Here is a 25,471-nt window from a genome sequence, read left to right as displayed (position 1 = left end):
CTTTTATTAATCCCAGTTAGCCAAGAAATCCAATTCTTACCAGAAGCAACAATTGCACCTAGATTATAGAAATATGCGTGCATATTAATCGCATACAACTGATGCAACACGGTGGATTAGAACACCTCAAAATATATAGCCGTCAACAAAAGGCGGCACATCTAGGTCCTAAGAGGTCATTCTTCCACTTATGACCCGAGTTTTTCTAAGCTGCAGAAAATTGGCAATGCCATAGGGCGGAAACTGAATGCCTGGTTATCTCCCTTGAGTGCACAGACCTAAGAGATCTTTATCAGCTTAAAGTATAGTTATTCTATGTACCAATACAGCTAATAACTAGGTGACGGAACGCACATTCACCAGTAAGGAGCGCATATACTAAGAGAGGTTGTGTAATTTAGCTAGTTCTTTATCTAACTGGCCTTTGACTCCCAATAAAAATACACAAGGGCAGGCACTCACCAGCGTAATTCAATAGCGTCTTATGCATACGCTGGTGTGAGGCCGGCCTTAGTGTAAATAAATGTAATAATAGGCTCCCTTTAAGAATGGACTAGGAATAAGGTTTCAGGACACGTTATAAGGCTTGTTGTCCAGAATGGGATGCTACAAGTTATAGAAGGCACATAAACGTCAATGAATGCCTTTTGAATCCTTCCTGGCATTGTGTATTTCCGGGGTTCTTTTATTAGCTTAAAGGGGTTGTCCAAGCTGAAAGAACTCTAGACAACCCCTTCCCTGTACATTGAAACAACAAAAAGTGATCTACTCACCTCACCTGTTCCCGCTGTGTTCCCCCGATCCGGTCTCCGTTTACAGCTGCAATCCCACCTGATTTGTGTGACGTCACAGGGGCTGCAGCCAATAACAGAGCTCAGTGATCGCTAGCTGCAGCCTCCGTGACATCCCGTAAACCGGGCCGGACTGCAGTTGTCAACAGAGACTGGAACGGGGGACCAGGCACCGGTGTGGGACACAGCGGGAGCAGCGAGTAGATCATGATTTGTTATATTGATGCATGAGGAAGGGGTTGTCCAGAGTTCTTACAACTCAAACAATCCCTTTAACTTTTTAGTTTTCTATCAAAAGACTCCCACACTCGGTAATTCTGCTCCACATTACAAGGATGCAGAAGGCAGATCACATAACACGTCCTTCACCAGAGACCTCACCTCACTTATCAGCGCCCAGACAGGGGACTCGGTGAGAATCTTTAAACGGATGGCTTTGATTTTCCCTAGAGCGCTACTGATTTCTCCTTCAGCAATGCCATTCTGGAACTTGTCTGTGTGAAACAAAAGCATATATGTAAAAATGGGCAAAATATTGGGAAAAGCCATATTTGAAATGTCAAACGGTCCATTATTCGGTATGCAATAAAATGAATTATGAGCAAAGCTGTAGAATACTACCTGAAACACATGGCAATCTCTGCTAGTTATGAGGTGTGGGAATCATTGCAAATGCCTTTAGATTGTCAGAAAACCTGGGAAGCTTTCCATGTCTATTGCTGGTTGTCTCAGGTAACTGGAAGATGCTGTTCTATAGAATGCTTCATAATGGCATGAAAACATTACCTCTATATAAGCAATCTATGTGATCGGAGTTTTCTCAGTCAACCACATGTTGTTGATTGTGCTGGCAAATATGCTGTGCTCACATTGATTAACATGGCGTACAAGTACGTTATTTTGCAGGAAGGAATGACTATTTAAAAAAAGTGTCGTTTACAGAACGCCATCAGTGTTTACTCATTAAAGGGGGTTGTCCCGCGAAAGCAAGTGGGGTTCAGCACTTCTGTATGGCCATATTAATGCACTTTGTAATATACATTGTGCATTAAATATTGACCATACAGAAGTTATATACTTACCCCCTCCGGTGTTGGCGTCCCCGTCTCCATGGCGCCGACTGAAGCCTTCTTCTGCCTGGATTAGACGAGCTTGCGCTGTCTGCCCTCTTCTGTCCCGCTCCGGCGTGCTCGCGCTGCAGAGGTCTTCTGCGCATGCGCAGACGACCTGTGCAGCGCGAGCACGCCGGAGCGGCCCCTTCAGCGGGACAGAAGAAGCACGTGGTATAAAAATGCATCACAATGAAATTCGCCACAAACCCCAAGTGTTGGGGTAGGTTCAAACTGGATTTAAGCTCTAAATTCAGCTTTTTTATCCAGTGTTTCTGTTTGAATACTCAAAAAAGGTATTCATAAGGAACTCCTATAAGGACTATTGACTTCAACCCTTTCCAATCCAGCGTTAAACCTCACCCGACATTGAGATTTCTCTGTATAGCTCCGATACATGTTTCTAAGACTATGCAGGACAGCTCTCCAACATCGGAGGCTGTTCTGCATATGTATATTACAGTATGCAGGACAGAGCCCCGACCTTAGAGCTCTGTCCTGCAAAGCATTAAAAACATATGCTATACACATTGTATGGCACTATTACAGAGATAGATAAGATAAGATGGATAGATAAGATACATAGCATTAGAGAAGTTAGAAATGAATAGTCTTACTATATAAATGTATGTAATATCAATATACATATATTTACAGGGCTATTACACATGATTTTCCTGATGTGAAAACACTCATAACTCATGTTTCATTTTCAAAAAACTGCTAATAAAATCATGACACTTCATTTTTATGTGTTACTGTTGAGTTATTCCAAGGAAACCAAAACTCGCTTTTCCACCCAAAATAAATAAGAGCTGGGAAGTGTGCGGGTGGCAGGGAACTTGGATTAGAAAGGGTTAACGAGATAAAGGAGTCTCTGTTTGGCATGGCCTCTATTAATTTCTGTATTTTTCTATAGGATATAATAGTGTAGTCAAGAGAAGCCTAGAAGGCAGTCAGTAGTGTGAGGAAGGGGTATGGCACGGATTATTACAGGAAGGAGGGACAAATCTGTAGTGCATCATGTTGCAAACACAATTGTCTTAGGAAGTGACATAACATATCACAATGTATGTAAGTGGGAACAACTAGAAAATAAGGTTGAGGCCGGTCTCACATGGGCGATCTGGATTCCGTATGCGTGAGCCCGCAGCAGAATGAGGCTCTGACCCCGGCCAGCGACTCTGCGTACTTTCGCTATTCTGTTTTGTGGATCACCGCGGATGCTCGCCGTCGGTCACGCACAGTACAGATTTTCTTTTAAATATATGCTTTTCCTGTGCCATCAGTAGGCGACAACGTGGGAACCCGCTGACTATCGGCAATGTCAATGTATTCAACGGAAGCCTTACATGTGGATTCCGCACAAAAATAGAACATGCTGCGATTTTAAATCCGCTCGCGGAAATCACAATTACTGTCTGCTCATCTGAGTGGATATGTGAATGTTCTATTGTTTCAATGTGTGCGGAATACGCAGATTGTCTGAGAGACCTGCCTAAAGGGCCATTTACACCAGCCGATGAGCGCTTAAAAAAAATAAATTAAATCGCTAATCGGCAATGGATTTACCGACAATCGGTGCGTGTAAATGTGCGCCCATTGTTCACTCTAATCAGAAGGTCTCCACGGGGAGTGCTGATAGCATTGTTTCCCGTGGAGAACAAAGGATCTGAGCGCAGATAATAGCCCTCCGGCTATTACCTGCATTCAGGGAAGGCTTCATTTGTACACCTAATTGGTACTTAAGTAGCTGAGTAGCTACTTAATAGTTTATGCAAAATGATCGCTCAAAGCTGTCACTCAAACTGTCGTTTGAGCGATCATCGGCCCGTGTAAACCAGCCTTTAGAAAACAAAGCTAGGATACAATGGGGAAGATGCACTTTCTGTCTAATAGTTAGTATAAACTCAAGACTAGACTATCTAAAGATGCGCCATATTTAGTGCAGCGGTTCATAGTGGATGATAGATTTGCTGCATCTTCAGACACTTGTGTAAGTTTACATCACCTATTGGTTGATTTAGTTTGCTTTGTGTACTTTGGCACACAATGTTACAGCCATTGTTGTACAGACTGTCTAATATGCTTGATAAATGTGGAACGACTCAGCTCCCCATTCTCTATGAACCTCCACCAGTCCTGGAGGCGGCTCCATGCAATGTACACCCCAGCATCTCAGCATTGCTGCCTGCTGTTGCATGCAATAAAACCCCAACTCATTTACCTATTTGTATGAATCCATCTTCATCTATTAGCGTCTGCGGCACGTTACTAACTTTCTAAGAAAGAAAAAAAAATCCAAATAAGCACAACAGCACGTGTAACAGACGTGTCTAGTTCAGTAATAGCTTTTATTGCACGACCTAATTAGTAAAGCCATAATTAGTGGGCCATAATATTTGTGCTCTTCTGTTGTAAGGGAACAACAGGTCTGGCAAGTCCGGTTATCTACATGGAGAACATGCTGGTTCTTGAAGCTTTACCTCACCTGGAGCACCACAGGTTGCATAAGAAACACTCAATATGAGATCATAACGCAAGTAAATGGGAACGAAAGCAGGGGACAGTATGTACTGCACCCTTGTTAGATATCCTGGCAAAGTGTGTCATTAATTAGACTAGATAGCACAATGCTTGGTCACAGGAAGCAGACTCAGGCTTATCTAAATCTAAAAATGAGCCTTATACATGAAAAGGAAACTTTAATTTACCTTGGATCTGATCTTCCTCCAGTATGTGTAGGCAGTCGATTTACATCAAAATATCATTAAGAGGGTATTCCCACCACAAGGATAAGGGATGACTTGTTGATCAGTGGGGTCCGACCTCTGGGACTCATGCCAATCCACAGAATGTAGCCCTGGCACATCCCGAAGTTTGGGTAATGGGAGACGTGTAATTATGCCTCCGCTCTATTCACTTCAATGGGACCATCAGAGATAGCAGAACACCTGAACTTGTCTATCTTCAGCGGTCCCACTGAAGTGAATAGAACAGAGGCTCAAATATATTAAAAGAGAAGCTTTAGGGGAAATGGAGCAAAATAGACGATTTTCACTGCCTCATGGCAACTTGGTTGTATGACAGTATTGTATCAAATAAGGGAGATGGAGTATTGTATCCAGCACATTCACCTGGGTCAATTTTTCCTCAGTGCTGCATTCTTGGGGTCTGTGCAGGTCCCAGTGTTCAGACCCCCGTCAATAACGTACTGTAGTGGTAATACCGCTTTAATATAGAGAGTGGTTTTGTACGGCATGAGTGCTTAAATGGAACACTCCAGGCAAAAGTGATACACTGCATTGTCCCAAGCCTGACACTGGGACTCTCTCGTTGACGTACCTTGAATCCCTAGGTCATGCACCGTCCCTCAGGCCCCGCACTAGGCACAACACAGTGAATCAGTTTTGCATGGAATGGTTCTTAAATATAAATATAGGTGAATGAGGAATACCATTCCTGTAGTGTTATCTACAAGGAAAATGTGTCAGAAAATTTGAAACTGTTAAAATCTTTGTTCACTATATAGCAAGAATAAGGGGATGGTTTTTAAAGTATAACACATGTATCCCCTCATTTAACCCGTTTAGGACCAGGCACTGTAAATTTATGGCACCTGGTCCTGGGATTAAAACTTAGCCGTATGTAAAATTATGGCAGCGCTTTAAGCCTCCTGGATCTGCAATCAATCAGAGGCAGGACGGGTTATCAGCTGTTAGTGACAGCTAATAACCTGGAGGAGAAGGCAGGAGGGGTTTTTAACCCTTTCAGCCTTCTGCTTCCCCGAGTACACAGCGCTCAATGAGCACTGTGTACTAGAAAGTAAAGTGTAACTTTCACGGCGGGAGTCGGGGGGGGGGGGGGGGGGGGGGTCATGTGACCGCCAGGTTCCCTGCTACAGCAGAGCTGGAGTGTCATACTAGACCCTGATCAGCTGTGCCAGTGACTAATGTCACTATAGGGGTTGTTTTCCCCTGTAACTGGGGCTCCTATGGATGCCCCACCTACAGTGGAAAAGTGTCAAATTAAAAAAAATTAAAAAAAATAAAAACATGTGAATGTCCCCCAGAGGTCTTACATGACATCATGGGGGACATAGATAGTAAAAAACATAATTACATACATCAGTAAAACAAAATTACAGAATACAACAATATATACATAAGAAAATAACCCAAAACCAACGCCAACCTAAAACGTTGCTATAAGCACCCAGTAATCCAAAACCATACATACTATATATCAAAACGTCCGTAACAAAATGATGAATCCGTTACTGTACTTTATTTTAGTATATGTTGCGGGGAAAAAAACACAGCAAAAAGAATTTTGGTAGCTAAAGGAAAAAAATAGGGCAGTAAAACCGCCACATGGGTAAAATCCCTAACAAGTGTCTGGTCCTTAAGGTACAAAACAGCCTGGTCCTTAAGGGGTTAAGGTTTTGTGTACTACATACTAGGAATGTGGATGTTTTTATTATAGGACATAAGCATGACACAATACCTTGAATTTAAGGCCCTTTTGTGTGGCTAGATCCAAACTCTTGAGTCCATTATTTTATCATTGGGACTAAGAGAGAGAGATTTTTGTGGATGTCCGTACGTCAGGTTGGATTGTCTTCTTTCCCCTGGTCTATTTGGAATTTCTAAAAATTCCTTTCCCACATTAGCGATAGAGGTTAATAGGAACAGCCACAGGATCAGGGGTCATTCTTTTCAGGGTGGGTACTCCGATTAGATAGAGTGAAACACTTGGGCAATGATAGACCCTGTAGTTTAATATAATCATTTTTTCTATACAATTTTTTTATACAAATAATTAAAAGTGAAGTCTTAAAGTATCCTACAATGAGGGGTTTTGTAAGTAACGTGTTCATGCATAAAATCTAATGCTACTAACCTCTGCAGGTAAAACCTGAACAGTAGTGTTAAAGAGCTTGTCACCCGGGTGCTCAATGTTTCCGCTCCTGAACAAGTAACTGATGAAAACAAAATTAGGATTAGTCTTTTTCAGACGCCCACTAAAAACATCCAATCTCAGGATACAGTGGGGTGTTGGCCTTATATAACCATGATACAATGATTGCTTTACACGATGCACTTCAATAAAAAAGAGATACGCATGATAAATCCGTGAAACATTGACATGTCCTAATTTAACATATTAAACAGAGACTTTGTCTGCTCCACTGCAAATAAAATGCTAGCGGTTTTCTATGAACATATCATCATATGCTTTACACTGGAGATATACATGGAAGTAGTATGCAATTATAGCAGAAACTCTTCATAGACCACCTACATAATTCCCTAATGTATATTGCATGCAAGCAACTCAGCCCAGGTATGACTGCTGTCTATACACAAACCTACTGATATGACGATAAAGCAATATTCACGGGATCCCGCTGCTAAAAAGCAATCTGGTTCAACTAATATTCCATGACATTTTCCAACGTGAACATTTCTTCTTCCTTCAATGAAAGCCCTTGTGCATCAAAACCAACACTCTCAGCTGTGCCATTGTCTTACATTAAAGCCACTTTTCTTATACAAACAGCATGAGTATATAATCTGGATTTTCACCTACTAGATCCACAAAGCCTGAGGGGGGGGGGGGGCTTTGTCATGCAGGATAAAATCCTTTTTTAGCTTGGACTTTATGTGGTTCAGATATTCACCATCTAGTAAATGGATTATTATATTTGTAATGAATATCCAATGCTGAAATCAGTAAATAAACCTGTTTTGCAGACAACTCAGTCTGCTAGTGAATTCTTATAGGTTTCTTTATTTGTGTGGCCTTTCCTTGGCTCTTCTGTAGATACAGGGTAGAACTATTAAAGTCGAGGTGTTACATTGGGAATATCCCCAAATTCTACCCACTTTTTTTCTTCAAAAATGGCAGAACACAAATATTGTTATGGGGTTTCCATTATTGGAGTCTGGTATTGTTGCAGACAGCGCCCAAATAAATGAGAGCTTTCCATATATCCAGAACTTTATCCACGCTCTGTTGTGACAATTCAGTCTCCAAGCGCTGATATTGGATAGAGCTGCTGCATAGAAGTGTTTACATGACTTTCCTGCACAACTGTTGATACAGGTTGAGCTTTATGGACAGGAAACATACAAAGGTTTCCCATGGGCATAATCCACCAAAAAGTTGCAGGTATCATCAATCTACATGTGGGTGAAGGATACACTTCTGCAGGGCTTGTATAATGAATTTTACCATATACTATATATGACTTCTCTACCCAATTATTTTAACTATGTATGCAAAAATTTTTTTAAAAAAACAAAAAAAAAAAACATAAAAACTTATTTTAGGAAATTATAGCAAGATGTGAGTTGTATCAGACAACTACAAACCAAACTTACCCCGCTAGTTGCAAATTTTCCTCAAACTCAAACAGGATATAATCCCCAGCAGCAGGAGAGAAGGACCAGAAACACTCCTCCCCCATGTAGGCTTTCTCCAGGCTGTACTGTTGGTACACTTTCAGGCTGGTGCTGAGTTTAGCAGCTGGATTCAGATGAGCCTTGTGTAACACCTTCTTGTCAAAGTCTTTATCCTACCAGTACAAAACATACAGTGAAAACTAGCAATTCAATGCAAGCAGATAAACATTACAATACACAGCACATTATGAATGTAATCAACCCACCAACTATATAAGACCCCATTTACTCTGAAAGAGGATTGCTCAAAAATCGCTCAAACGACAGTTTGAGTGACAATTTTGAGTGATCATCTTTGCATAAACTATTAAGTAGCTACTCAGCTACTGAAGAGCTATGCAGGCAGAGCGGGACACGGCCGTTATCACTCAGCGAACAATACAACTGTTTTGCATAAGCAAACAGCTGCATTGTTCTCCGTGCTTACAGCTCACGTCCCACTGTGAACTACCAGCGGAACACTAGCTAAAAAAACCTGATCAGGGCTGCTGACTGTGATAACAGCCTGCACCGTTGATAAGAGTTCATCGCTCAATTCTAGAAAACTAGAATTGAGTGATGAATGAATAGTGCATGAAAACAGCACGATGTCCGTGCATTCGGACGCAACGGTTATTGCTCAAAAGATGGCTTTAAGCGAATTTTTAGCGAGAATCGTTGCGTCTAACTGGGCATTAATACATCAGTTTAATTAATGTAAAATAAGCAAAGAAAACATTTCTTGCATTTGTAAGCACTTAATGTCTTTTACCAGCATATCCTGGCTTATTAGAACTGTATTATTTTATTCTTAAGCACATGACCAAATCAAATGGCAAGTCACTAACAAAATAGTGCACTAAAATGCATCTAAAGCCTTGCCAAGAAGATAAGCGTACACATCATAACATATTCAAAGGGATAGTCCAGTCTTCTACCCAAACCTTTACTGAAATTTCAAGTAAAACAATCATGCCTTAAGATTCTGTATTTTTCCAGCCAATGAAGAATGTGTCCCAACATGCTGGAAAAGAGATGGACGATACCGAATCCGCAAGTTGGACTTTTGTCGGTCGCAGTGTTTCTGTAAAGAATAAGAAATTTGAAGTGCTTAATACTATACAATACATTCAGATATTTTAATAAGGGCATTAATTATTTTTGTTTTTAGCAATCTAAGCCCCAAAATGCTAACCTAGAATTGTCTCACAGTTCCAGAGATGTTCTAGCTAAGCCTTCCTTCACCCAAAGCAAAGACTCATTGCCCTAGCCCTTTATTCAAAAGGGGGTTTTCTGGGATTGAAAAAAAAATTGGGGGGCAGTAGCCAATCATTGGCTTCAGTAGTCATGTGCCGTTCATGAGGCTATTATTGCGAGGGATTGGCTGAGTGGTCACTTGTAAAATAAACAGAACATGGAGGACTACAGCTTCTTCTGGGAGTGTAGGGGTTGTCCCGAGAAAGCAAGTGGGGGTAAGCACTTCTGTATGGCCATATTAATGCACTTTGTAATATACATCATGCATTAAATATGAGCCATACAGAAGTTATTCACTTACCTGCTCCGTTGCTGGCGTCCCCGTCTCCATGGTGCGGTCTAATTTCAGCGTCTAATCTCCCGATTAGACGCACTTGCGCAGGAGGGTCTCCTCCCTTCTCTTGGGTCTCGGCACGAGCGGCGTTCTGGCTCCGCCCCCTTCTACGCGTCATCGCGTAGCTCCGCCCCGTCACGTGTGCCGATTCCAGCCAATCAGGAGGCTGGAATTGGCAATGGACCGCACAGAGACCCGCGGTGCATCGTGGGTGAAGATCCCGGCGGCCATCTTGGTAAGGTAAGTAAGAAGTCGCCGCAGAGCGGGGATTCGGGTTAGTACTAAACTTTTTTTTTTTTTTAACCCATCCCTTGTGTTTGTCTCGTGCTGAACGGGGGGCCTATTGAAAAAAAAAAAAAGCCGTTTCGGCGCGGGACAACCCCTTTAAGTCTCCTGTGCTGGATAGTGGTGGGGAGTGAGGAGGAAGAGCAGGGACATGGCTGAACTCCGGACCTACATACAATAGATAGTATTTCATTATACATTTCTCAGTTTTAATTGTAATACGAGACAAAATAGGATCAAAGGAATGGAGGAAATTAAGGGTACTTTTACACGGGCTGAAAGTCGCTCAAAAGAGCCAACATGATTGTGTAAACAGGCAGTCATTTATCTATGAACGACTACCTGTTCACAGTGAACGGAGGCGAGCAGCCGGAAGAGATCTCTAGTGCTTTCCACCTCCATTCAGTGAGCGTTCATAGCTCCTGTGTGAAAGCACAGGAGCCACAATTGTTGAGAAGGCTGTTGGGGATTTAGGTGCCTGAAAGACATCCCATGTTAATTTATTGCTACAATATTTTTATGCATTTTCTGTTTTTAGCGTTCCTCTGTTGGGAAATGCAATGCAAAGCGGTAGTTGTTCCATGTCATTTCCACAAGAGCTATAGCCTTGAATTATTTTACCCAAGCCATAGAGTTCTTACTTATTGCTTGAAACATATATATTGCACTTGTTCTTCATTTTAATTTTTATGTTTTATTTATACAATAGTGGGATATGGGGTAAAAAAAAAAATAAGGCAACACTTACTGCATCCTTTTCAGGGTTGCACACTTTCACCCACAGATAATGATCAAGGAGCCAGTCGATAGGTTTATCTTTGTAGAACATCAGAAAAAACTCAGCGACGTGTCCAAGATCTTTACATTTAAACAACTTTCCTAAAAAAAATAAAAATAATGCATTTGATAAAGCTGCAGTGGACAATTATTGCATGAATGAAACAAAAATTGGAAAACAGTTCATTATTCATAGTCTACAGCGGATACAAGTTGTGTTCATAGGGTTAAATCACTTTCATTCAAAATTTAAAAAAAGTAGTTGTTTGCGGAAATAACCACGTTACCGTTATAAATGTCAGCACTCTCATCAAACAACAGATAAAATGTAGCCGGTCTCATTAAACAGAAAATGAACCTTTGCACGGTCAACCTGCGATTTCATAATTTGTGAGCCTATGGCCATGAGCGGGCACCAATTCAGCTGGTAGTATAATGCAAAGTCCTTCTTTTGGGCTTATCTCATCAGAGAGATAATGAAAAAACGTGAAATGACCTTATGTCAGAGGGCAGGAAAGTTAATCAGCTGGAATCTCTGCTATACCTCTGCAATCGTCTACACAGGAAAGGACTTTGTAATTTCCATCTATTTACATACTATAAAAAAGCAGAATGTGTTTGCTGTTGCAAGTCTGTAGTCATTTATAAACTGTGCTGTTTGTTGTTCCGTATTCAGTGTACATATGCTTGAACAGAAAACCACCGCAGCATACAGACCTGGGCTGCTCCAGATTTCCATGAAAATCCCATACAGGAAAAAGATACTTCACTTTTTGGCTATCTTCACACTGTCGAGTACGATATGGGGCCGTGAATCCCACCGCCATATCATGTTTCCCACCATGTGAATTCCCAGAGGATGCGAGGAGTTTTCATGTCAAAACATCCTTGCATCACTTTGGAGAAGAAGCAATCCTCTGCCACGGCGGATTGTGGAGTTTCTCCCATTGTTTTCAAAGGCAGACCCCGTGATGCTGCCGCCGGCCCCATTGAAAACAATGTGCACTGCAATGTGAGAGCACGCAGGGAGATAGAACATGCTGCGATTTGTTTCCTACATTGCATCGACGTGCCAAGCAGGAAAACATGCATATGATCCCATTCAAAAGAATGGGATCATATTTGTGCATCTTGCAACGGATCGTGTGAAGCCGGCCCTTAAATTCTAAGTCGTCTCTGCAATGACAGTAGAATCTAGTACTGAGGCGCTTGTTGCACTTTGAAGATCACCATTGATATGTGGGGTTATACCACTTCTCTGATGTCTATTACCATCATCTAAATAAAGACATAAAAAAGTCACCTTAAAAGGCAATTAAAAGCAAAGCCAGACTCCATGCACAGACAGCTGTTTCAGGGTATTTACCCTTCATCAACTTTAATTTGCAGCATGTTCTATTGTGTGTGGAAAAACGCACGGACAGCTTCCATTGTAGTCAATGGAAGCCATCTGTCCTGTGATACTTCCACCGTGAGCACTGCGGAAGTACTACGAGAATCCGTGTCAAAGACCAGCGCCGGCACGTCATGCGCTGCACTGCGCATGCGTGACGGGCGAGACACTCGCGGTGGATCCAGACAGGTGAGTATAGGGTTTCTGGGGGGGGGGGGCACGGGGTCTGATTCCGCTGCGATATCCGACCCGGCTGTGGGCATGAGGCCTTACTGCTTTATAATACTAACAACAATAATATTTTTGTATATAGCGCTAACATACCCCGCGGCCCTTCATATAAAACTAATCTATATAAATACTATTTTGAACTGTGACCTCACGGATACTTGCCTTTTCTTACAGTTTTAATTTATCAAATTAAAAATAACTTGAAATTAGTTAGTCAGTCTCTGAAGTTCAAAAGTTTATGCGCTCACTACAGAGTACTAGTAAAGGTAGGCCTGTATGTTGTTATTTATATTGACATCTTTTGTACTTTCTGGAACTTCCCCTTTAAAACACTTAATCTTATCTAACCGAATGTGCTTTTTTTACCCATTGGGGATTAATATATGTTGCCTGGGTTCCAGCAGGTAACTGACACTTCATTCATTGACAAGACTGGCCCATTGAGTAGATACCGGACAAACATACCTCATATCTCTGTTGCACAATGTCAATATTTCTAATAGCCAAAACCACAGCCCAATGCATCTAGTACGCTGGTTTAGACCTTTAACATCCTGCTTTTCTTAGATCAATAAACAAAATGGTTACTTGGATGACATTAGATAATGTAATCTGGTACATCTGCTAAGAGTTGTTCCCAGAAGCACTTAAATTAAATACAAGGTCATAAGATATGTGTTTAGCTTGTTGTCAGGTATTAGATAGATGCTTGAGTCTATGCTGGGCACTACATACAGAAGCCTCATTACCTTTCCTCCTGGCTCAACAGATTCTGAGATGCATGGTGGGAAATGACCAATTTTGAAAAAAAAAATCATGATTTTCCAATGCTCTGTCATGAGATCTCCATCCTGTATGTGTCTATTGTGACCACCCAGTGGTTTTGTTGCAGCCTGTCGAGGCTTTTGCCAGCATGTTGCAACATTGTATTGCATGGGTTCCATGACAAGTTGGAGTCCTTGTCTAAAGTTGAGTTGAGGTAAGGGTAGGCACTATATACTACAAGCAACATAGATGACCTAAACAAGATCCACGTAGAACAACCACCTCAGTAATAATTACCATCACTTTCAGTGACCTTGGCCAGCTTTATTTTTTATGTATTGAAGACTTCCATCGTATGACAGTCAACTATGTCATTCTATCCTTTAAAAAGGACAAAAAGCACTATGCTATTCTGTCATCTAAACATGACAGAACTGAACAAAAATCATGCCAAACGGAGATACACTTTTGGTCTACATTTAACCTATTAATGTCTGATTCCACTTACTGAACCCCGGAATGGAAGATTTTGTGTGAAAGAAGTTAAAGTGGTTACCCAGCTTTAACCCTCTCCAATCCACTGTCTGACGTCTAAAGACATTATGATTTAAGGCTGTACAGCTCCGATGTTGGAAGACGCCCGTCGGGGTTCTCTTACTGTATATTGCCAGCCTCTCTGCTGTCAGAGCCTATCAAATGTGTCACCTCATGCAGTACTGGCTTTAGCCAGCAGATAGCGCCGTTGTATAACAGCAGAAAAAAAGTAAACCCGCTAGGAAAACCAGAATACAAATTAGATTTGAAAGGGTTAAACTACTGCTGGCCTATCTTCAGAATAGCCCATCAATAGGAGATCGGCTGGGGTCCATTATCAGAGACTCCTGCCGATCAACTGATCGCTGAGCTGGTACGCTTGTGCATAGAGCAGATTTCTGCACAAAGCTCGGCTCCCACTGCAGAGGCCCTGCTTGATATGGCATGCAAAATTCCCATTAACTTCACTCAGAACTTTGCCTAAATTACCAAGCCGAGCCTCTGTAGTGGGAAAGGAGCTGTGTATTTCCTGCACACATCACCTCTGCAAATAGCTGATTGGTAGCGGTACTGGGTGGCATGCCCCAGACGATCTACCACTAATGCTCTATCCGGAGTATAGGTCATCAATAGTTCAAAGCTGGAGAACCCCTTTAATGAGAGAGGTGGGGGAAAAGAGACCCTCTTCTAAGCACCTCTGGCAGTCCGTATGCACAGTCTGTGACAACTATGACTGTTTGCTTTGAGAATCATGTACTTTACAAACTACTAAGATGCTAACATTTGCAATACATGTTTAAGTGTGGGTGAACATTCCTCATCTCAGTAACCTTTAGATTAGCCATAAACACTACTGCTATCTTACTGGATCTAGCCAGAAGCAAATACCAGATGATATGGGAGCTTTGAGCGCAAATATTTGCTGACAACAGGCAAACAGCATATGCATGGGTTAATGTTAACATCTGCTATGATTAGTTATAAATTAATAGATTAATATTATATGCTAATACGCTGATACAAATACAAGTTAAGATTAGTTGTATGTTATCGCAGAACTAACTATTCTTGTGATTGGCCTGCTGGAGGGTGTTGTTTCTATTCAAAATAATATATCACTGCCAAATTAACATAGGTAGGATTCTGCTTGTGAACTCCATCAGTGTGTCACGTGTCTGATCCTTCATAGTGACATACATAGTAACATAGTATGTTAGGCTGAATGAAGACAATGTCCATCTAGCTCAGCCTATTTTCACCCTCTACTTGATCCAGATGAAGGCAAAAACCCCAAGAAGCAGGAGCCAATTAGCCCATTTGGGGGAAAATTCCTTCCCGAGTCCATAATGGCAATCAGAATAATCCCTTAATCAACCTCCGATAGTTCCTGTAAGACCTGGAACTACAAACCCGCTGATCACCTAATGTCTATATCCTGTAATATCCTTCCGCTCTAGAAAGGAATCTAGTCCCCTCTTAAACTCCTCTATCGATTTTGCCGTCACTAAGTTCTCAGGCAGAGAGTTCCACAGTCTCACTGCTCTTACAGTAAAGAACCCCCTTCTGTGTTGGTCATGAAACCTGCTTTCTTCTAGACGTAGCTGATGCGCTCTTGTTACCGTCGCAGTCCTGGGTATAAACAGATCATGGGAGAGATCCTTGTATTGTCCACTCATTTATCCATACATAGTTATTTGATCGCCCCTTAACTCTCTTTTTTCCAGGGTGAATAATCCCAATTTTGATAGCCTCTCTGGGTATTCCAGTCCTCCCATTCCATTTATTTTTATACCTCTATAATTTGGCTACCCACGACATATCGGCAGCGCCAATAGCGCTATCAACTGGTACAAAATGAAACGAAAATCACAGAGAATTGATCCCGAATCACATGTTCAAAAAAGACCAATACAGTACATATGCTGTCCCCCAAAATGTTCAGATTCTTATCAGTTGATCCATTTATTCTACACTTAATACATTTATGCCTAAACATGGATGTATGTATTAATCACTGACTACAATTATAGTCTATTACACTTTTCACTATAGTAAAAAGTAGAAATGACAAGCTACACTCTTACGGTAAATGTTTGCACACCGGGTTAGATGTGAATTATAAGAGTAACGGTAATAGAACATGCTTGCTGTATCACACACTCACCGATGAAACCAAGCTGAGAGAACTCGAGTATAAGCCACTCATCAGATGTCTGTTGGGTAGCAAAGTCCTTGATGGATTGTAAATAGTCTGGCTTGGCAATAATGTCATCTTCCAACTAATAAAAGTAAGAAAGTCAAATCAGAAATATGTGATTCCAAAGCAAATACAATGTAAAGCAAAGGACACAAAGCAATGCTGTGCACACAGTACTTGCAGAGATAACGTATCGAGGACAGGTTTATAATAAAACAGTACAATGTGGCTACTAGTTGTCAGACTGTACTTCATGAACGTTTAACAAGCTGCTACAGAATTTGACCCCTTAAAAATGATGAAACATCAAAAATTGGACTTGGGTAGGTCAATACAATTATGTAATAACCAGAGCCACTCCTAGCATTATCACATACACTGATCAGCCCTACTATTAAAACCACCAACAGGTGAAGTGAATATCTTGTGCCAATGGCACCTGTCAAGTGGAGGGAACAGTCAGTTCTTGACATTGATGTATTGAAACTAGGAAGATGGGCATATTTCTATGCTGTGGGCCTTGTGTGTCATCTCCTTGTATCAGCTATGTCATGGCTTTATCTGATGGCCATCTTTTCATTCTGCAGAAGACTCTGACCTTTTTTTTGTTACATGACTGGAATATAAGCCAAAGCCAGACATCGACTTGCTGCGAATTGCCCACCACGAGTAGATAATCGCAAGGATTCTCCGCTCATGGACACGAGGCCGGCGCTTTCCATAGCAACGCCCGTGGACAGGCACCCTAAAGGACTTGAGGGAATGGGTGATAGTTTGCCCTGCTGAACACAATGACTACTTGTCTACTCATGTAGCAGAAGACAATGGCTTTTCTTCACACTAATTAAAAACCTCCTGGCCAGAGAGATTCCTGGCATAAACACCCACCCACCAGAGCAAACATATACAGTGTTTACTTTAGATAATGAGAGAAATGGAGAGGATTTCAAATGATTATCTTTAACCCTTTCCAATCCACTGTCTGACGTCTTCCTACATTCTGATTGAAGCTTGTACAGCTCCAATGTCAGTAGACGTCCGACAGGGTATTCTTACCGTCTATCGCCAGCCACTCTGTCGGAGCCTCTGACGCACACACACTGGCTTTAGCCAGCAGATGTCACCGTTGTATAACAGCAAAAAGAGAAAGCCTTTTAGAACACGCTGAATCCAAAATTGGATTGGAAAGGATTAAATCTAAATGTTCAGCATTTGTATGCTCATCTTTGTATGTTCAGTCATTCATTCAAAGCCAATCGTTGTGTGTAAATGGGGCTTTACATGTATTCTCTGAAATGTAAAGTGCTGTGCATTAGGAGACCTGTTTAAGCACCAGTACCCCTCAATACATAAATTTGCTCTTCTACCAGTAGCATAAGTGACGGGTTGCACGGTATAATGATAGCGTGGTTGGAGCAGATTCTAAGTAAAAACCTACACATTGATTTTTGAGTCCACTTGTATCCGGAAAATGCTTTAGGGAGAAGGAGTTTGACGTCATTTGAGATTACCATATATTGAAACTTTGTTTAATTTAGGCCGTGGATTTGATAGCAGGGATATATGGAATACTGTATATCAGCCCGCATATTTGTATGCCTTGACGTTTGTAGACACATTTGTTACTGTGTGGTAAATGTCACTAGTGTATTTCATCTATCACCCTGTCCTTTATAAAAAGGTTAATGCTATTAGCCTTTAGATGTTATTGCCACTAGCTAAAGCCAAGTAAAGTCAGCTGTACAGAAAAATAAAGCTGTCACCAACAAGAAGTGAAAAAACAAAAAGGCATTAGTCTCAACATTGGTCAGAGCTATGGAGAGGTTTCACTAGACGAAGGCATATAAATATAGAATACCGTGCTAGATTACTATAACAAATGGCTTGTGACCTGATTATAAAACAAAACACCCAGAGCATATAAGACCTAAGAATTTAGATAGCTGTCAGCCAAACATGTATGTTTTGGGGGGTTTTTTGTAGGAGAGAGGAATAAATCACTGCCAGACCTCTCTGGCAGCAGCTTATCTCCCATGCGTACAAAGGATAAGGCCTCCTTCCCACGAGCGTGACGGGCTCCGCAGCGTAATATTCCGCTGTGAAGCCCGTCACGGCGCCCCCCAGAGCCCCTATACTTACCTGCGGGAGATAGCGTGAAATCGCTTCCCCGCCCACCACCGCCGCGTCACCGCTCGTCACCGCCCACCGCTCTCGCGTCACCAGCCGTGTCACGTGACGCGGCCGGACCGCGTCATTTGGCGTCATATGACGCTCGGCGGTGGGCGGGAAAGCGTTTTTTCACGCTATCTCCCGCTGGTTACAGCGGGAGATAGCGTGAATGGACGGCTTCCATTGACTGCAATGGAAGCCGTCAGTGCGTACAGCCCGTCCTCACCCGCAGAAAATAGAGCATGCTGCGGGTGAGGACGGGAGAAATCGCGGTGCGTAATTCCGCAGTGGAATTACGCATCGTGAGCATGGAGCTATTAGGTTCAATAGAACCTAATAGCTGCGTGCAACGCAGCGGATTTTCGCCGCGAATTACGCGGCGGAAATCCGTTCGTGGGAAGGAGGCCTAAGGCATGCTGAAATCCAACATGCCCAATCCTTCTCCTCCCCCAACATAGACGACACACCCATATACATTAGATAAAAGCTGACCGAACCCACTGATTTTGTAGGGATCAGCCGATCATCTAATGAGTACAGGCAGTTTTAGTCTTTCTGTATATATGTATTTTGAAGTGGCCTTGGCACTGCGTTCCCTTCTGTTTTTACTAGGCACAGCTCTGCATTTTTAGTAGCACCTGTGCCTGATATAGTAGCTTAGTTCCATTCACTTGGGTGGGACAAAGCTGTAGTATACTATAATGCCAGCCATAGCTGCTACTGTAAGTACAGAGCTGTGCAAGAAAGTGCCGAGGGTCAGACTCACTGATCTACTATTAATGGCTTCCACCAAATCTAATGACCCAGACATCCCCTTTAAGTATAGTATTTTCCTGGTCCAATGTTTAGAATTTATATTCAGTATAACTAAATCCACTTCTACTGCATTGTTTGTTTTCAGCTTGCGTCCCCAGAGTCAGTGATCTAAAGTAATACGGCTTCTTTCACATGCCATGGTAGCATCAATAGTCGTCTTTCGTTATCTCCAGCTTTGATAAGGTCTAAATGCACATTTCGCTACTGTCTATGGAGGATTGAATTGCCTGCTTTTATTCTCATCTTTCAGCTGTGGCATTATTCGACTCCTTGGCTGGAGTCCTGAGAGACGCCCAAAGTCTCTTGGGGACATGGTGGACTGTGTGAGCCAAAAACGTAGAAACTGACACAGCAATCTCTAAATCCTTTCAAATCCCATACTGATTAAGCCAAGCCAGAAGCTGAAAAGGGAAAGTGATTCCACTCAAGAACAGATATCATGATAAGACCTTTAACAGAGGGGGTAATGTCTTCTGTGTCATCTTTGCCTAGTATGAGATTTTTGTCTTGAGTATAAAAGATCTGTATTATCAGAAAAGGTCAATTTAAATTGGGTTTTAAAAAAACATTTTTTAATGTTTTTTCCTATTCACGTGACTAGTCATATAAGCTATTCTAGATGTCACTCTAGCCACTGGAGCACATAAAATATAGGTTAATACTTTGCCTTTTTTGCAGGTCACTTTCAACTCTGCTGTGTTGTCTGAGACATAGTCAACGGGGACATGTCATCCTTTAGAGGGTAAATGAGCTGCATTGTACTACAAGAAGCTTAGATAAGGCAGGATAGTAATACTGTACACATATGTAATGGGCCATTTACACGCAACGATCGTCATTCAGAGGAGTGAAAGTGGAAGATAACAGTTATGTCTATAAGCGAAGCCATTGTGTACTTTTGGTTCGCTTTTCGTTTGTCGCTCAGTTATAGCCTGCATAAAAATCATTGCTGGTTCATTCGCTTATCTTTCAGCACCCGCTCAGTTCAAACAACTCGAGGGGAGGGGGTGATCGTTTTTCAAGGTGTACTTTCATGCACCACATGAAGCTCAGCGATAGGCTGTCAGGAAACAAAAGCAAGACTTTTTATGCTCCCTCCAAGTGCCCTACCATTGGTTGGTAAATCACTGACCATTATGAGGTACACCACAGGAACTACACAAAAGTCTTAAGGGCTCATTCGCCATTCCCTGACCACTATGGCAGTACTCTATCTTTTCCTAATAAGGATGTAGACACATTTTCATCCACAGACTGATAAAATTTGCCATAAAGCACACACTGTACTAAACGGTCTATGCAGACAATGCATAAAAAGATGTGTGAGACTCCAATACGGCTGCCCGCCGAAAAGACTTTTTTTGAAAATAAGTAACTACCTTTAACCCCTTTAGTGGCATGCCCGGAAAATCTCCGGGACTTGCTGCACAGATCACGCAGTTAAACCCCAGAAGATTTCCGTGGACAGCTCTAGTGCTGAAATGCTGGCCAGGACACACAGTTATTGTGCCACTATACACGTTTGCCATTTCAAATTAACTCAGGAAAATCTCCGGGGCTTGCTGCGCTAACATGGTAATAATAAATCTGCCACTCAAGGGGTTAAAAATATATTATATTATTTACATTTTACATACTTCTGTTTAATTTCAGCTTGAGCTATTAAAGGGAACCTTTCAGCACTTTCTACCATCACCAAACCAAGCACACCGTTGGAATTATCACCTATATCTGTTTAGAAAACGTATTTTCCCATGGCCGTTTATAAATCCATACCTGAAGAACCAAAGTTTACAAAGTTCCCACGCAGCATGTAAGTAAGGGCGGACACCCACTGGCGTTTTTTTCTCCACTGCGCTGCGAGAGTAAGTGAAAACTCTCACAGCGCAGTGCGAGAAAAAAAAGCCAGGATCACGCCGGGTTATTGCATAGCTTTTCAATGGGGCCAGCGGCAGCAGTGCTAGCCCCATTGAAAAGATATGGAGAATGCCGCGGACTTCTGTCCCAGTCGTCACAGGAGGAGTTTCCTTCATCCCCGCGGGGACCAAGAAATCCTCTGCCACAGCTGTGACAGCTGCTGCCGGTCCCATTGAAAGCAGTGGTTTATACCAAACCCTGCAGTATGATTTTCAGGGAAGGGCTTGAAATATAAGTCCTTCCCTGAAAAGCATCAATAAGTGGTAAAAAAAATAAATAAAATTACTCACCTTTCCGCCGCTCAGACACGTCCTCCAGTTGGCTCCCAGACACTGCTGTCCAGCACTTTCAGCAGGCGGGGTTTAAAAATCCCCGCCTCCTGCAAGGGCTGTGCTGATTGGCTGAGCGCTCAGCCAATAGCAGCTAGTGCTTAGCTATTGGCTGAGCACTCAGCCCATTACAGATAGTGCTTAGCTATTCATTCATGAATAGCTAAGATAGTGCTACAATGGGATAGCATGTTGCACTTCTGCCACAGCTGTGACAGCTGTGGCAGATGTCCGTGGCATTCTCCATATCTTTTCAATGGGGCTAGCGCTGCTGCCGCTGGCCCCATTGAAAAGACTTGCGATATCCTGGCGTGATCCCGGCTTTTTTCTCACACTGCGCTGCAAGAGTTTTCACTTACTCTCGCAGCGCAGTGGAGAAAAAAACGCCAGTGGGTGTGAGCCCTAAGGCTGGTTTCACACGGGCAAGCCCCCGATATTGTGTTTGTCAACATGTATTTTACCAGCGGATGCAAGGTATTTTTCAGGCAAAACTCCAATTTTTACATGTGATAAAGGATCAGAAACATTTTCCATTCATTAGGAAACCGTGAATCAGACTCGCACATCCCAAGGCATGCGCGTGCCATGCGATGTATTTAGGGTTCCATTGAAGTGAATGGGCAATGTGTTCTGAGGAACGCGAAAAAAATAAGACATGCAGCTATTTTATTCCCTCACAGCATCGATGTGAGGGAAAACATCACTCATGTTTAGGACTCCATTCAAAAGAATGGAGTTCAAATTCGCACAAATTTCATGCGTCTTGCAACGCACAAAACTCACACGTGATTCACGCTCATGTGAAAGTAGCCTTAGGCAGCGCGGTCTGGAGTGGCTCTTCTCTGCAGGCTTTCCTAGTATTTCTTCCCATCTCTTCTGCCATAACGTACTAGACGTCATCCATGCAGCACTGTAAGATCTCACGCAGGGTTCATTGACCCGCACATGCGCAGATTACTGCAGCGATTCTGCCAGAGACCGATTTGTGCATGTGCCAATCAATGGCAGTGCGAGTTTTTACAGCACTGTGTGCATGATGTATTGTCATAGGAGAGAGGGGCTGACTTATGGGGAAAGCCTGCAGAGAACAGAGATGGTCCTGGCCGCCCACCGAACCGTTCTACCTAATCTACATGCCGCGCAGGAACTTTTTGAAAATTGATTCTTCAGGTAAGGATTTATAAAGAGCCATGGGAAATATATTTTCTAAATAGATGTAGATGAGAATTCTAATGCTGTGCCTGGTTTAGTATGGGAAAAAGTGCAGACAGGTTCCCATTAAAGGGGAATTGTTATTTCTTTAATTTGCCTCTCCAAAAAAACATAATAAAAAGCAATCTAAAAGTGACGTGTGCCCCAAAATGGTACCAATAAAAACTAACTCTTCCTATAAAAAAAAAACAAGACCTCATACTGCTCTGTTTCAAGCAAAATAAAAAGGCTACGGGTCTTGAATGCAGCAACGCAGTGTTAATTTTTCTTAAGAATGTGTTTTTTTATTGTGCTAAAGCAGTAAATCTATCTAAAACTTGGTATTGCAGTAATCATGCTGATCCAGGTAAGAGAATCATCACTGAATGCCATAAAAACACAACCCAAAAGACAATGGTGCAATTTCTGCTGGGTTTTTCTATCTAGTGCGGAAGTGTTGGCCAGCACATGCGCAGTACAGTTTGCCTTTTTCCCAACTCCTGCTTTCCCGTGGAATCCGCGGATCGGACAGCTTCCACTGACTGCAACAGAGGCCGTCCATGCGGGAACCGCATTAAAATGAAGCATGTTGCTATTTGTTTTCCGCATGCGGAATCCGGAAAATAAATCTGCATGTGTAAATTCAAGTGCGGACGCCCCTGGTTCCCTATGGGCAGCTTCAACTGCGGATCTTCCGCAATTCAAATCCTCCTGTGGACATTGTGCCTAATTGTGGTGTGCAGACTGAAATGCTTTCTATGTTATTTCGGCAGGCTTCTCCCTTGCCTACTGAGATCCGCGCACACATGGCTGGTGAGCTGAAATGCTGCAACGCTATCTGAAACTGGCTACATGGTTAAGATAAGAGAACAATATTTTTTAATGGCTTAAGATTAGATAACTTGCAGTTGAAAGTTATAACAAATCAATCTAAAAACTTTGCTGCAATTATAGGCCTGCCACAAAGGGGGATAAAAAGCACCCCCCCAGACTCCAAGGTCCCTGTCCTATAAGCACCATCACGTGGTGGGCATGATCGGTTCCCTTTAGGTGTCTATGTCTCAATAATGTTATAAAAAGCGTAATAAGTCATAAAATATCAAATATGGATATTTTATATCAAAACACATTGGCATAAATCTAGTAAGCGGCATCTAACACATAGTTTCTGGGCCAAGTATTGCACAAACAGAGTTCTAGAAACGTACAGCTTGGATTTATGTGAGGCAATAGAAGTGATGCAATGACCTTGCTGACTGATTTATTAAAGAGCCAAACGATTCTTCATAAATTTAGCAAATCTCTGGCTGTCAATACACCAAAAACTGCACCTGCTATATGCAAATGTCTAGTGTTAATTATAGTAATTCTATCAGTTCATGGTAGTCTGAGCCCTCTTCATAAACCTTACCCTCTTCTTGGCACGCTAGAAAAATGGCTAGAGAATAAAAAAAAAATAGAAAAAAGTAACCAAGTATTGCACTAATATGATGTGCACCATATGTTACAGCTTCACTACAACAAAACTGTCATGCAAAAGCAAGAATACATTTTCCTTAAAGGTAAATTGACATGTAGCAGAAATTGTGCAGCAAAATCCAATAATTTCCATGTCAAAATCCGTAGCAGACTTTTAATAAAGGTATGAGATCAGCTCCAGATCTGCCCCATTTACGCTATGTGTAAATAATAATATAATAATCTTTATTTGTATAGCACCTTTGATGCTTGGGGAGCTCAATCAGGGTGGGGTGGGGTGGTACAGAAGATGTGGCGCAGGGAGTGTACAGAAGGGCGTCATTTGAGGGCGGGGACTAAATTAGGGGAGTAAATATACCCTTATAATGTAATAAAGAACTCTATTCCCTATGAAAATTTCTGCTGCTCTGTCAATGCGGAACAGATAGATTTTCAAACCTAGATTAGAAAGGTATTTCAGTCAGAAAACTCTGCCAACCAAAACCATTTATTTCATTGTGGTCAAAGAACCGCTGTGCAGGACCTTACGCCAGGACCAGCTGTGTACAAGAAGCAGTTGGGCACCCAACATGGGCACCCATACTGTGAAGCCATCCTACTAGTTCTCGATTGTTGGCTTAACATCATACTTGAGCCATCAATCATGAGCCATGGAGAGGGGTTGAAAAATACTTAATGAAGGAAGCCCAGGACCACTCATTTGTTAAGTAATGTCCATCAGAGCGTTCTCGACTAATGTGTATACAGTGTGCGGAGGAATATAACACCAATATCTGGGTTACTGCTCCAGTATGAGCTATGAGGGAGGTATATTCGGCCATTTTTCTATAGCAGTTTTCCTGCCTTTGAACCCGAAAAAGTGCCAACAGATGTCCTTTAAGCTTCACAATCAATAGAGATTCACACAGTCTAGTAATAATAATGCTCATAATGGCAACCTATGTATAGCACAATTCACTGCAGAATAACTAGAGATGTGGGAAACACTAAAAATTACACAAATTGACCACCTAACATATATAAAGAGAAGTCTGCAGGAAGACATGCAGAAGTTAATCGGTCACAAAATCACTGAGTAAACACACCTGCAAATAATATGTGCCCTTTGGCTGTGCATACAACATAAGGAAGCTGTAGTCCAGGTTCTGCTTCGTTCTCCACCTAGGAAAGAAATAGAAATGCAAATTCAACCAATTCTATGAATACATTTCCAACTTGACTAACTGGCTCCAAGCTAATAACAAATCCCAAGTTCTAATGACAGTTCAGAATTCGGAAAGACAGATGAAAGGCACGAGCAATACCGGTAGCCACCAACAATATAATACTATAGGAGGCAAAAGCAATCCAGAACACTGCACTAGCAGATTATATATATTACACACACACACACACACACACACACACACCTAGTTATTGCAGTAAAAGTGACAGGTTTTTGACTTTCGTAT

General features: G+C 42.0%; 1 protein-coding gene across 1 annotated transcript in view; it reads right to left on the bottom strand.

The window, feature by feature from the left end:
* The window catches only part of MGAT4D (MGAT4 family member D), a 112,283-nt gene that overhangs the window by 5,442 nt on the left and 81,370 nt on the right, over positions 1-25,471 (bottom strand). Inside the window, exons 7-14 of the mRNA XM_066573723.1 lie at positions 25,106-25,181; positions 16,087-16,201; positions 10,971-11,101; positions 9,323-9,430; positions 8,287-8,480; positions 6,803-6,881; positions 4,128-4,182; positions 1,173-1,285 (exon numbers count right to left, since the gene is read on the bottom strand). Coding sequence (XP_066429820.1) covers positions 1,173-1,285; positions 4,128-4,182; positions 6,803-6,881; positions 8,287-8,480; positions 9,323-9,430; positions 10,971-11,101; positions 16,087-16,201; positions 25,106-25,181 — 871 coding nt within the window. The remainder of the gene's footprint in view (positions 1-1,172; positions 1,286-4,127; positions 4,183-6,802; positions 6,882-8,286; positions 8,481-9,322; positions 9,431-10,970; positions 11,102-16,086; positions 16,202-25,105; positions 25,182-25,471) is intronic.

This window comes from Eleutherodactylus coqui, chromosome 7 (genome assembly GCF_035609145.1).
Source record: "Eleutherodactylus coqui strain aEleCoq1 chromosome 7, aEleCoq1.hap1, whole genome shotgun sequence".
NCBI lineage: Eukaryota > Metazoa > Chordata > Amphibia > Anura > Eleutherodactylidae > Eleutherodactylus > Eleutherodactylus coqui.
Note: the sequence above shows the minus strand (reverse complement) of the source record. Positions and strands in the feature narration are given on the sequence as shown.